At 37.5% G+C, this 14,910-nt stretch overlaps 1 protein-coding gene across 1 annotated transcript; it reads left to right on the top strand.

Annotated features, from left to right (window-relative positions):
- The first annotated feature begins 7,598 nt into the window (after positions 1-7,598).
- On the top strand, positions 7,599-10,415 carry LOC131438838 (proton-associated sugar transporter A-like). Its single transcript, XM_058609168.1, has 7 exons — positions 7,599-7,858; positions 7,995-8,449; positions 9,106-9,641; positions 9,702-9,832; positions 9,887-10,061; positions 10,119-10,214; positions 10,284-10,415. The coding sequence occupies exons 1-7, from the start codon at positions 7,731-7,733 to the stop codon at positions 10,413-10,415; spliced, it is 1,653 nt and encodes a 550-aa protein (XP_058465151.1). The 5' UTR covers positions 7,599-7,730.
- The last annotated feature ends 4,495 nt before the right edge of the window (positions 10,416-14,910 follow it).

Here is a 14,910-nt window from a genome sequence, read left to right as displayed (position 1 = left end):
CAAAACTATACAAATCGGTAGTCATTATCAGTAGGCAACTAAAAACACCAATTCCGGCTATCCTGGTTCCCGGTATCCGGTTCCAGAAGCACCGGAAATAGTGGTCATATATCCCAAAATAGATCTCACTCTACTTTCTCAGAGATGGTTTGACCGATTTCCACAAACTTGGATTCAAATGAAAGGTCTCACGGTCCCATACGAAATTCCTGAATTTCATTCGGATCCGACTTCCGGTTCCAAAGTTATAAGGTAAAGTGTGTTCAATATAGTACACCGTCACTTGAACCGGCGAAACAAAATACGTAAAAATATTTCTAAACTGGTCTCCAAACTATACAAATCGGTAGTCATTATCAGTAGGCAACTAAACAAACCGATTCCGGCTATCCTGGTTGCCGGTGTCCGGTTCCGGAAGCACCGGAAATAGTGGTCATATATACCAAAATGGATCTCACTCACTTTTCTCAGGGATGGTTTGACCGATTCCCACAAACTTGGATTCAAATGAAAGGTCCCATACGAAATTCCTGAGTTTCATCCGGATCCGACATCCGGTTCCGAAGTTATAGGGTAAAGTGTGTTCAATATTGTACACCGTCACTTAAACTGGTGGAACAAAAACCGTGAAAAATGTTGTAAACTGGGCTCAAAACCGTTATTGCCAATCTTAGGCTGAAATGAAAGGTCTTATGGTCCTACCAAAAATTACTGCATATTTTCGGATACAACAGGTATTTAAATCGACGTTTAGAGTGTGATGGTAAAATTGTAAAAAAACTTCAAAATTTGATTAAAAACTAGTAGAGTTTGTACGTCATGTTAGTTGGTGGCCGTACGAGCCGACTTCGATTATACCGGTTCTCGGGTTCCGGTGCCGGAAGTGCATATAATAGTGAACCCACTTCGTTTTCTTAAGAAACCTACGCGAGCAAAGTATTGTTTTATTCTGTATGTTATACTAGTTCATGCACAAGCAATCTCTTGGTTTTTTTCAAAAATCGAAGAGCAAATTTTTGAATAGACTACCACAATATTACACATGAGAAAGTCATCAATACACCACTAGGTGAACTAAAATAGGTTTTTTATATTATCCTATCCAACCCCATTAGAATTCCTTCCTTCCTTTGCCACTCAAGAAATTAGGACAGAACAAGAATTGTTTTTTTTGTTGATACTCGACATGAATTGACTGTCAAAGCATAATAAAATTGGAATTTGGAATTTATTCCTTTCAAGGCGAGTTTCTGAAGAGTCGTAAGAGGTCAAAAAAAATTTTGATGATCTAACGTTGCGTATGTGCATAGGTCAGTGCATTCTTTCATGCTTCACACTTTAACGGATAAAGGGACTTCGTTAGTTTAAGCAGCTTACGAAGTTTACTTTTAAGCAGCAATAAAGTGGATGTTTTCAATAATTGTGAAACTTTTGTTGCTTCGGTGCTTCGCTCCCTGAATTGTAACGGTGCATACAATTGAATAACACGAAACAATTTTTTTGAATATTCAAATACTAGGTAGAAGCAAACTTCGCCTAACCCAATGGGAATATTTTAATGGTTCTAAGTTGGACGGGAGTAGTGTGATAGGTTAGTCGATGCCTTTCATGCAGCCCACCAGGGTTCGATTTCCACATTAAGGTTGAAATCTCTTTAATTGGATAAAAAAAACAATGGTTCTAAAAAAACCGATTTGCGAAATTTTTCTTATGTTTATAACTGTTGAGTACTTTTTTGTCATAATATAACTATACACACCAACACCCAAATTCTGGATCAGGACTCAATTCTGGCACTGGATTCAAGAAATTAATTCGAAATCTGGGACAGACAATCAGTCATAGTTTTAAAATCTGAACTTGTAATCTGGAATTTCAGAAACTAAATTCTAAACCAGATATAAAGTTAAGAATTCAGGTAAAGCAGAATCCAGGTTCAGAGTTCAGCTCTAGAATCCAATCCAAAATTTAGTTCCTGACTCTAAATACAGTATTCAGAAGCTGAATGCGATTACTGATAATCTGTTGTTGCTGCTGCTGGTTGAAGGCGAATGCTCCCCACGACGTCCGAAATGCGAATGATAACACGATCTGAGTGTTTGAAATGTTTTTGTGATCGATATCTCTAAAATTCAAATCATAATTTTCAAATATTGGTTTTAGGTGCAGAAAACAAACTTTTGGTGTCACGCTCAATAATACATGCAAGCACTCCTTGCGTCTGGCATGGATCCACACACAACGAAACCTCAAATTCTTCAAAATAGTCGTCCTCCCAGAGAGTCCAAATTACCACTTTCGAACCGTTTGAGTTACTCACGAGACGTTAATTTACGTACCAAAGGATTGACGAAAGAGAATAACGCTTTCCACGATTTCTCTGGAAAAACTCTGTAGAACTATCGCATTATGAATGTAACAATGTGCCAAGCTTTCACATGAATACTGACTATCTTACCCGAACGCTGCTGGTGACGATGCCATCTTTTGTAAATCGTACGAATCGCAATTGCTTCAGTAGTCTATGATATTTTTGTTTATAATGCATTTCTAGTAACGCAATATTATAGTATTTATTGTTTATAAACGACCCCACAACAAATATTTCACGAAGGAATTAAATGATATTTCTAGTTTAAATGAAGTTTTATTGAATCATAATTGTTCATGATACCTAATGACAGAAACTTTTAATTGGCGTCGAGTCGAGTGCTGAGATGTTTTAGTGTCGAAAAAATAGCAGTGTTCATCGCTTGCGTTCGTAAATTTCCTCAATGTTCTCTAGTCAAATGAAAATGCAGTGATTAGTTTCTTGATATTATGATGTTAATTTAATAGTTTAACTTGAATCAAACCTGTGAGTACAAAATTTCTCAACAAAAATAAAACTTCTAAGTGTACATTAGCTATAGACAAATAATGGAAAAAAAATCAAACTGTGTTTCTGTGTCGATCCTGCACGATTGTGCGGCGCGCAAATGCTGTTTGACATCTTAATTTGTTTCTGTCAAAACCATCAGTCCGTTATGCAACGACCGCAGCTGACGGCATCTGATCATAGGACGCAATATCGATTCAAATGACTGAGGCTGAAGTTAAGCTTTGATGTGATTGGTATTGCAATTTCGGCGGTGTTTGAATTGGTCCTATTTTATCGTGATTGGTCGGCCAACAGAATTGGATAAAAATCAGTAGACACACGAGAACTGCTATACAAGTGTTATTCAATACTACAGGACAGCTTCAAATCAAGACGAATCACCTTTCAAGAGTCTTCACTTCAAATATCTTAATCCTCCATTAAACTTCTGTCATTAGCCAAAAAAATCAGATACGGTGTTAGAATCAAACGATGAAACGAATGTAAGACGTTTTTGCAGGTGAAAATATCTAGATCTGTTTCTGACATTTTGCTGCTCTAAAAGGAAGGGCGGAAAATAAATCTATTGCTTTTGAAGTGTTTTTCAATGTTGATGATTCCAGGGGAATGAAAAGTTAAATTCTCGGCCTGTCTGCAACAGAGCTTTTCGTTCGTCGAGTAAAAAAAAAAGAAAAGTCGAAAATTACGCTTAACGAAATAAATGCTTTGTGCGCTGCGTTTTCTTTTCTATTCCAAGTTAATGTCAGTTTATATTACTAGTGCCAATTTGTAATTTTTTTACAGTCTTACTAGATTTTTAGCATGATTTCGGTTCGACCGATAAAAAAACGAATTATTTGACATGACAGCTAGGACTTATTCAATTTCAAGCTCAACCAATGGATTCAATGGTTTGTACAGAACAATTAGTGAACCGGTTGTGCAATACAACTACTTTTTGCCTTTTGAATTTTATCCGGATCCGTCTCCCGGTTTCGGAGTAACAGAGCTAAATGTACAAAAATGTAAAATCGCTTTCGATTTCTCCAGGAGCTGCTCGACCAATTTTTACAAGCTTAGGTTCAAATCAAAAGTCTTACAAAAAATTAATTTCTAGATCGTGCTCCTATACACGACATTGACAAATCGAGTGAAATACTTTCAACTATTTCAGTCTAATTCTTCATTTGGACAGGTTAGTTGATGACCAAATACATTGATCTCAGCTCCTGGTTTCGGATGTACTCGTATATTCCAAAACGGAATTAACTTCAATTTCTCGTAAACGGCAGAACAATATTCAAATAATTTAGTTTCAAATGAAAGGCGTAATGGTTCCATGCAGTTATGCCAACTTTCCCTGAAGTAAAATACGTAGATTTGGTTTCAAGTGAACCTATACTCGTATATTTAAATTTAACAGCTTGAAGCTCTAAGCCATAACGACAGGATTCCAAAACTGAGTGATCGGAGACGAATAGATTAACTTTAATTAATAAATTTTGAAGTATTGATTTTAACATCAGACGAAAGATAAAACAACTCCCTTAACAATCGCTCCGATTTTTTCTATTAGGTCTAGTTATGATGAGTTCGATGGATGGAGTCACTCCATCATCGGTTTCGCATAACGGCACGATGTCAGATCCGGCCCAAACAGAGTATCATCTGTGTGGGACCGGAGGAAGGGCAACTCGAACTTTTGGAGGCATCCTTCTTTATTTGGTGCCGGTCGTTATTTGTGGCTTGCCGAATTTACTGCAGCCACAGATAGCCTGCCACACTAAGTACTTCGTGCGAAATAATTCGACTTCCTTTTTTATCATTCTCCGTAGAAATAATGCGAAAACTGAAAATTTCCGGTGAGATAAGGAAAAATCCGCAGATTTTAAAAGGCTCATCCGTAGATCCGCAGAAAACACTGAAATCCGTAGATCTACGGATAAATCCGTAGGGTTGGCATCGCTGGTTCCATGAGTTGTCGTAGCATTTTACCCGGATCCGACTTCCTATCCCGAAATTACAGGGTGAATTGAGTTTAAAATTTAAAATCAGTATTTCAAAAGCAATTCCGGTTGGTGCGACTGTTGGACACGCTGTCGACAGTAAACAGCTTCCGTAAAAAGAATGACGGTGGACCTCTTCTTCAGATTACTAAGCCGTTTCTTAGTTCGCTCCACTCTAGCTGTTTTGTTTATGTCAGTAGTGAAAAGTCGTGCTCTAGATTTTTCTTTGATGTCATATTCCACAACTCTTCTTACCGTTGATTCTGATACATTAGCCTACTTTGCCATTTTTCTCATGCTCCGAACGGGATTACGAGTTACTTTCATCTTAATGTAGCATAAATCAAATAAACATAGATTTTTCACAGTACGGTGACACTAACAGCACCTCTAGTGAGAAACGGGTGTACTTTTTTCCATTAGCTACTGCGGTTGTGTTAAATACGCAGGCAACTTTATGCATGCAATTTAGGAGCATTTACGCACCCATTCTCCACCAGACGGTGCTTTTGGTGTCACGAGTTGCTCAACTACATTACTATTACATTGGGAAATCTATGTTTATTTGATTCATGATTGTAGGTAAAGCGTTCTCACAGATCGCTTCCGACCACTTCCATGTTTTTTGGTACTGTTGGAAGTCCAACAGACGCCTTGACACAAAATACAGTAGCCCTTGAACTAGGTCAAAATTTCCTCTTTGCTTCATTTTACTGCGGTTCAAATCTACCCCGAAGAGCTTACTAAGGTTAACCCCTTAACGCTTAAGGGAAATATTTTTTCCTTCTAAAAAAATCGTTATAGATTCTTCAATTACTATTAAATCGATGTTTTTTTTACTGATTGTCAAGAAAACCTATATCCAAGGCGACAAATGTGTTTCTGAACGAATAAGTAAAAAGAACTATCAATCTTTATTGCACAAAAAAGTTTATGCAAAATGACGTATAGAAAATAGAACACATAAAAATGTGTTATGTGCACCGTCCACAAGTACATGAAATCGTTTCGTAGTAGGCCATAACTAACTATTTATTTCACTACTCTGATAATTAAAGCAATAAATTAAATTACGATATAATAAACCCAACTCTTCTTTTATTTATTTCTAAGAATCATAGGGAAAACTATTTTCCATGAAATCATAGCAAACTTACGCACCCTGCTATGTTTTTGATGTGAAACACATCTTTATTTTCTATATAGGGGTGCAAATCAAAAACTCAAGAAGCGAATTATGGCTAACGTTTCAGTCCTACGCGTAGCATGCTAGAGGTAGTTTATTGCTAGACAATCAGACAAAAAGTGCCATAAAACGATTTGAAGCTTTAATTGGTATGCTCTTATCCTATGTCATGTAAGCTCGGATGAAATTCCATGTTATGTCGTTTTCGCCTGAGAAATTCACAACTAACCAAGGGTAAATTTTGAGTGCTTAACATTAATTTCTAATTTATATAAGATGAACTCGATTGATAATGAGAAATAGTTTATCGCTCCAACCGAAATCGCAGAATGGTAGAGAAACTTAACGCAATAAAAATAACTGAATGCATACAAAACTTGAACACAAGCTTGGCGAAGAGAAGGTCAAATATCGAAATCCGTATCGCAAGTATATAAAAAGATTTTATTGCATACATTTGGGATATTGATCTAATTTCGTCAGCTATAAAACAATTTCAAAGCAAGACAAACAATGTTCGGTGTTGGTTCCTAATCAAGATCAATCTAAGCAGACTCTCGTGCAATTGCGGATTCAAAAGTGTGACGATTGATTGAACTGTTTGATTGTAGATCATTAGAAATTTTAGTTGCCTTGTTCCACATCAATGGCTCGAACAACCCCATGGGGCTGATCGTTGTAGTTTTCTGGTGATATTCTCTTAATTTAACACACCCCAATAGCAAAAATATCGTCTTGTACTGACATGTTTTGTCCTGCACATCTTATGGTCGTGAAAGAGTTGAAACAGGTTTCACTATTTTGCAATGACTGAGTGGAAACATATATTGAAGAACCCAAATAAATGAGAAAATCACAGAAAAAAAGATTTTTTTTAGAAAAAGATACGTTCAGAGGCAGGACTTGAACCTGCGTTCTTATGCAATTATTCTATACTAAAATTATCTTTGGGTTCTCAGTCTATAAATATAAAGTAAAGTTTTATTGTAAAAAATATCTAAACTGATTGAGACAAGTCATAGTCGAATGGCGCAAAGTCTGGCATATATGGTTGCATGTCCAAGTCAATATCAGTCAAATTGATTGCAACCGGAACATGTGACCGACCGAGGTCGTGAAGAAATAAAACTCTTGCCAAGTCATTCGTGCAAATGTCCTCAAAACTAAAATTTATCAAATCCGAAAACCTTAGATCCACGCTATCAACGTAGAAAAAATACAAAAAAAAACGTGAGGGTATCGATTTTCCACGTTTCACAATCGGCTCATTAGTACTTAAAGCAAATCAAATTGAACCCGCCTAGCAGTGAACTTCCATTTCCAACCTCCAGATGTCAATCTTAGTATACATAACATGAACTAACGATTCAAAACATCTATTTAATTATGAGCCGAATTTTGAAAAATGTTTTAAATTTACCATTAAATACGGTACTATTTGCTTATCAGATGGATATCTCTGATTCGTATGCTAATAAAATCGATTGCCGCTATCAACAGCCACAGATAACTAATTGATGAGATTATACACGTTGTCTCCGTATAGAGCTACTCAGTTAATCTAAATCCGCTTGGGGCGATTGACTTCAATCCAAGCCGATAGCCTGTCACTGTCGATAGGATTTCAGTCCGTCGTAGAGATTTTCGGTACTTTAGTTTTAATTTAAGATTGGTGACAATGAATAACGGTGGCAGGAACATTCCCGCCCAAATGCCGATTTCTGATGTTCAGCTGATGGAATGTATACTGAAGAAGAGATACGAACATGCGAAGCTTCAAAGCAAGGATTACTCACATTTATTTCGGTAAGCTATAAAACAGTATTCAATGTTACGGTAGTCGCATGACCGACCAAACCGATTAATCATCTTGTGCTTTGGTGATGCTGTTTGTGACCTGTCGTGTTAAATTGCATTGCATATGTTCCAAACATTATTCTAGCCCCAAAACCCGCTGGGAACTGATCCGTCTGACATTGCTGTTTGTTGGTATCCAGTTTACTTACGCCGCTCAAACTGCTTTCGTAACGCCGATTCTGCTCGAACTCGGGCTCAGTCACACCTTCATGACAATGGTTTGGGCCATATCACCGACCCTAGGATTCTTCTTCGCACCGGCCATCGCATCCTTCAGTGATCATATTTGCTTACAGTGGGGCCGTCGGCGACCGGTCCTGCTCGGACTGGGCATTGGATTGATTCTCGGGCTGATCATTCTACCTCGTGGAAAAAACATTGGAATCTACTTTGGCGATGATGACGTCGGTTCCGTTGAACAGTTAAGTGGATTTCGGTGGGGGATTCTGATGACGATACTGGGCATGATTCTAATTGATTATAATGTTGAAACTTGCAACGGAGTTGCACGGACTTATTTCATGGATATGTGTATCAGAGGTTTTATTTAGCATACGATTCAATATGTTCATGAGGGTGCCATTTTTTATCATCTCTAATTTCAGAACTTTAAGCACCTCAAAAAAGTTCCTATTCAAAATTTGAGCTAAATTTGATATGGTGTGCCGGCCGGCGGCTAAATTTGGAAGATTTTTGATTTTTAAAATCACCATCACCGATCTTAAAAACCACCAATATTTCTCGGAATAACACCAGATTTTCATGTTTCACGCAATTTTTAGACATTTGGAATAAAAAAAATCGATTACAAAAATCTTAAAATCAAGTTAAAGAGTCAAGATTTCAAAACAAAGAATTTGAGACAACACAAAATCTTGACGTTTCATGTAATATGAGACATTCGGCATCAAAAAAAAGTTCTATTTCAGAAATCTCAAAAGTTCCAGAGAGTCGAATTTCCTCAACAAAAAAAAAACGAATTTGAAGACATTTGGCATCCAAAATAATTTTCGATGTCGGTGCGATAATAATGGCACCTCTTACCATATCCGATTTAGCTGAAATTTTGCGTAGAAAATCTTTGAGGTGCTTAAACTTTTGAGCACTACACCTTTACGAAATTAGAGATGACCTCAAAATATTGGCACCTTAACATTCATATATACTATCTATTAATCGAGTTTTCATTATTTTAGACGATCATCCGAAAGCGCTGAGTGTAGCTTTGATGATAGGAGGATTGGGAGGTTTCGTTGGATACATGTTGGGTTCTTTCGATTGGTCTCGAACGAATCTTGGCGATATCCTAGGATCAAACGAAGCCACTGTATTCGGTGCTGTGGTCATTGCAATCGTTGTAGGACTAGCTGTATCACTATCAAGCTTTCGAGAAGTTCCACTTCCTTTACTGGAACAGGACGAGCTGCTTCGGCCTATCACTAGATCAGTATTTGAGGCAGCAAAAAAAGAACGTGTTTGCTACATGTCCATGGTTAGTGATGATGCCACTAGTGTAAGTACAGAAACTACTAAAAGCAATGAAAGAATCATCGACGACGATGATCACGGACGGCCACCGGGAGTCAAACAGTTCTTCACTAATCTCATTGCTATGCCAAAAGCATTGAAAATACTATATTTCACCCAGTTCCTCTCGGTTTTGGGCTATCTGTGCTACTGTTTGTATTTCACTGATTTTGTTGGACAAGAGATTTTTCTCGGCGACGTAACAGTAAGTGTAAAAATAACCACAAACGTTAATATATTTTCAATGAACTTTTGTTTTTCTCAGGCCGCAAAAGATTCTCGTGAGTTCGAATCATACAACGAAGGTGTTCGTTTTGGATGTCTTGGCATGGGAGTATTTATTCTAAGCAGTTCCGGTTATTCCATTGTTATCGAGCGTGTGATTAAAAAGTTCCGGTTGTCTTTCCATCCTGTCAGAATTTGTCAAAGAGTAACGGACTTTCATTTTAGAGCGAAACCTGTCTATGTCGCAACTCTGTTGCTGAACGGTGCTGGAATGCTTGCAACAGCCATCATCAAGCAGAAATTTTCCGTTTTCATTTGCTGTGTTACGATGGGAATTGAGTATGCTACGATATATTCGTTACCTTATTTGTTGATTTCAGAATATCATACGAAAAATTCGGTAAGATATTCCCCAATCAAAATTAGTTCCAATGATAACCGAACAAATTCTTTACAGTTTGAGGTGGTGTTAGGAAAATACGTGCCTTGCACGCAGAAACGAGGATTTGGAGCAGATGTGTCAATGCTAAGCAGTATGCTCTTTCTGGCACAGGTCGGTATATTCACTGATAAAAGTGTGTTTACGTTATTATATGAATACTTATGTGTTGAATACTTCCAGATCGTAACGTCACTCACGATTGGCAGTGTAATAGACCTGATCGGCACAATTACCACCGTATTATATTCGGCCAGCTTGTTTTCATGCTTGGCAGCCCTTTCGGCTACTAGAATCTCTTTTATGGATCTCTAGTATAACGCACTTGTTTCAATGAAAATAGAATATTTCGATAAATTCTAGGTGTTCGATCAGCTCAATATACATACATTCACATACTGTAATTCACCTCACATCAAGAGACATAATAAAGACACATGGTGTCAGAAGTGTGTTTTTTTATCGCCGCGAAAAAAAAGTACGATAAAAAAGTTGCGAAACACCCAAAATCGCATTTGTTTACGGACTCATAGATTCTATATTGTATCGAGTCAATTATTCACGGAAAATGACCAGTGCTCGACAGGAATCTGTACCTAACCTAGCATTCGGTCTAATGCTAAATTTGTATTCAACCGCCTGAACATATACCCATTCAAAACAATTCTGTAAAAGTCTAAATTTGGAAGGATTGGATTCAACAGTATACATGGTTCGAGCAAGCATCCGGAATAAAGGACCTACCAGATAATCAGGAGCCCCGACCTGGAAGGATTCGTAGTGTTAGTAGAACCGTAGCACCAGCCATGCAATGTTTCTGTACTCACTGAATAGGCTGCGAAGTCTATTGAAACCGAAGGCCAAATTCCCCTATAGGAATGTAATACCAAGGCTTTAGATATTCAGGTGGTCCAGATGTCATCGGAACATTCAAAGGCTTCCCGTTACAAAACGCCTGAAAACAGACCAACTGCCGGGTGAAAGTTTTTTATGGTTTTCTAATTAAACTATTAAATCACAATATACAAGAGCATGGATATAAACGACCGATTTCTGAAGAACCAGATCGTCCTCGGAATTGTCAGACAAAAGGGGTGTGAGAAACTATTGAGTGACTAGAAACTAACATTAGAAAAAGCCATACAGATCTGCAAAGCAGGATTTACAAAAATTTCGAGACATAGCAGAACTTTGATAGATCACGTATATTCCAAATTTGACGGAGTTTATTCGTGTGTGGAGACCGATTACAAGATTTCAGATCACGAGACAATTGCAATTTCCACAACGAGTACCCCTAGAGATGGAAAAAATATAGTGAAAATAAAATGTTGAAAAAAATATTCAAAGCAAGCCATGCCGCCTTGTGTCAAGAAGCTTGTATTGTACGCAGTTGACTGGAAATTTGGATCGCAGGGCATCTATTCTTACAGGCGTATTAAAAAAGTGTACTACTAGAATAAGTAACTGAAAATTACGTTATGTCGTTTTCGTTTTTAAATTGCACTACACTGATGTAGCGAAAGCTGCACTGAAACCGTTCGTTGTTACCAATTGCACTACACCAGTGCTACACTTTTTCTGCACCAATACCACTGGTGTAGCACTGTGCAATGGAATCGTTTATTGTAGTCAATGGTTACTGTTTATGTTTTCGTCATTTTTGTTCGATTATTCATGCCTCAGTGTAGCACTGCACCGGTGTAGTGCAAATTAAAAACGAAAACGCCATTATTTTGAACAGCTCGAGTAGCTGGTACTCAATGGACCTCTTACGATTAAAACGAGAGAGGGATCAACAGTACAAGAGGTTTTGTAGAACTAACAATGAACGTCACTGGCGTGCCTATACCAATGCACGAAACATTTATTCACGGGCCCTGAAGCAGACTAGACATGAATATGTTCAAATGAAGATCGATCAAAATCAGAAAAACAGCAAGGAGTTATGGAAAATTATTAAACAATTACTAAAACCTACACATAGCTTAGCAAAAACCAGAAAAAATGTGAGTGATACCAGAAAAAATAAACAGTTATTTCATAAATAGTGTACAACAGATCAATCAAAGTATTGATTTGGTTGGTGAACCTGTTGAAATAACACAGCCGATTAGTAATTATTGTAGATTTCTTGAATTTCACCTAATCACTATTTCGGAAACTAATCGGGATCGGAAGTTGTTGATGGAATTGGGCTTGGCTCTGCTCATCCGCAGTCTCGTTCCTCCATCGTAGCTGATGTTTGTAGTGATGAATTGGTCCGGCGGGAAGGACCAGGTGAATTACTGTCTGATACTGACAAAGATATTGGGTTCAGTTGTACTTTAGAAGGAGAATCTATACCTGCTGGATTAACCAGATCGTTTTATATTTAGTTAACGGGTTCAAATATGTGATGCAATATTTATTATCATTTAGATAAATCGTCCAGCTCACACCTTTGTAGGGGTATGAGCTGAGATGCCAGATCTGCAGATTTGTCTGTGAATCTGCAGATTTCGGACATAGTGCTGCAGACAGTTTTTGTTATGCAGACTTTTAAAAATCGAGTTTTTCGCAGACTTTCGGTCAAAATTTACAGACTTTTGAAATTGTCGCGACCTTTTTTTTGCTCGCCAAGTCAGTTTAGCGTTTCATACTTTATAGAGAAATTGCTGCCAGCAAGATATACTAGCTAACTGCAGATTTTTTTACGGATGTACAGACTTTTGCAACCCTGTCTGAAGATATTTGAATTTTTACCAGTTAAAAATTCGCGGTAATTTCAAATGTCTGTAAATTTTTTAAGAAAGTCAGTGAAAGACTAGATTTCCAAAAGTCTGCACAACAGAAAATGTCTTCAGTACTATGTACGAAATCTGCAGATTTACAGACAAATCTGCAGATCTGGCATCTCTGGGCGGGGCCATCATCATCATCATCATAAGAATAGAAGGAACAAGACGGAAATAACACCTATGAAGAAAACTTCAAGGAAAAAAAACGGAAGAGTAATGTCAGAGACATGACTTAGTGACGTGAATACTTTCGAATTTCCGATCAGGGTCATTTCGCCGAAAGCCATTTTGCCGATAGCCGTTTCGCCGAAAGCCATTTCGCCGAAAGGGTTTTTTCGCCGAATGACATTTCGCCGAAAGGGTTATTTTGCCGAATGGGTCACTTCGCCGAATGACATTTCGGCGAATGCTGAAAACGTCTTGAAATCGTAATTAGAATTGATATTGAAAGATGATAGCGTCTACGTCCGTTTTGTTGACCAACCATTGTACTTCTTGAATAATGATTGATTGTTGTACTCTTGAATAAAGATTGATTCACGAACCTCAGAAAATAGTTCCCAAGAAAACTATTTGACTATTAGCTACTAAGCATCAAAGCAATTGTATAGGTGTATCTACCACGCAAATGTATGTGGTATTTTCCGTTTATTAAGTGAAAATGAAAAATATCTAATGCGGCTACGCCACATCAGTTATACAGGACACATAACATGTAGGAGATATGACCCTTTCGGCGAAATGACCCTTTCGGCAAAATGACCCTTTCGGCGAAATGACCCTTTCGTCGAAATGACCCTTTCGTCGAAATGACCCTTTCGGCGAAACGACTTTCGGCGAAATGACCTATTCGGCGAAACGACTTTCGGCGAAATGGCATTCGGCGAAACGACTTTTGGCGAAATGGCTTTCGGCGATATGACCCGCTCCCCTATGAAGAAAACTTCAAGGAAAAAAACGGAAGGGCAATGTCAGAGACATGACTTAGTGACGTGAATACTTTCGAATTTCTACTTCCGAATATAGATAATCGATCGTATTAGATGATTGATAATGTGAGTTTTGCAATTTTTCCTGCTTCGCTTCCAGAATTGGGACTGTGCATCTATACTAAAGTACGAGTTTTAGACGACAAACATAAATAAAATTAAATAACAGTAAACAATACAGTTTTATTTTTGTAGACTAAGATACTCAGCAGAGGTCAACTTCGCATAATTCTTTAGAAATATTTTAATGGTTCTAAAAAGTACCGATTCACGGAATTTGCTATGTTGAGTACTTTTTGGCATCATTCATTTAAGCACACCAGAACCAAAATTCTGAAATTGAATTCAAGAACTGTATTCGAAATCTGGGACAGGCTCAGAATTCAGTTGCTAAACTTAGTTATGGAATCCAGATTCATCAATTCATTCTTTAGTTCTACAAATAAATTATGAACTTCCGAACTTTAATAAAGGAGCTAAATTCAGTTAAAAATCTAGTTCCAGAATCCATGTTCTAAACTTAGTTCTTTAGAAATATACTCTAAAGCTTAATTCAGGAATTAAATTGTTGCTCATAAGTCAGTTCTAGAATTCAGCGTTGGAGCTCAGATCTAACATTTTGTTACAGATCTTAAAGTCACATCCTGAATTTTTTCATGATTTCTGAATTTGAGATCCTAAATCAGAATTCTCGATTTGAATACCGAACATAAATTGAGGAACTAAATTCGGTTCCAACATCCAGTCGAGAAACCAGTTCGAGAATCCAGAAGTTCCAGAGTTATTGTTTTATGTTGTGAACCTGTAATCTGGACCTAAATTCTGGAACTGAAATCTGAAACCTAATTTCAAACCTGAAATCAAATTCAGAATCCAGGTTTCTGGATTCAGTTTTAAAATTCGTCTCTAGAATCCAGATCCAGTGTTCAGAAACTGAATGTGAATTTTTGATCATGGCTTACCTTTTGTACTCGAACAGTTGAACATCGAGACTGACTGCCTCAAAACGTCGTGATGAGATTCACAAATTGCTGATCATAT

Source organism: Malaya genurostris, chromosome 3 (genome assembly GCF_030247185.1).
Source record: "Malaya genurostris strain Urasoe2022 chromosome 3, Malgen_1.1, whole genome shotgun sequence".
In the NCBI taxonomy this organism is placed as follows: Eukaryota; Metazoa; Arthropoda; class Insecta; order Diptera; family Culicidae; genus Malaya; species Malaya genurostris.
This window is presented reverse-complemented; position numbering and strand designations above follow the sequence as displayed.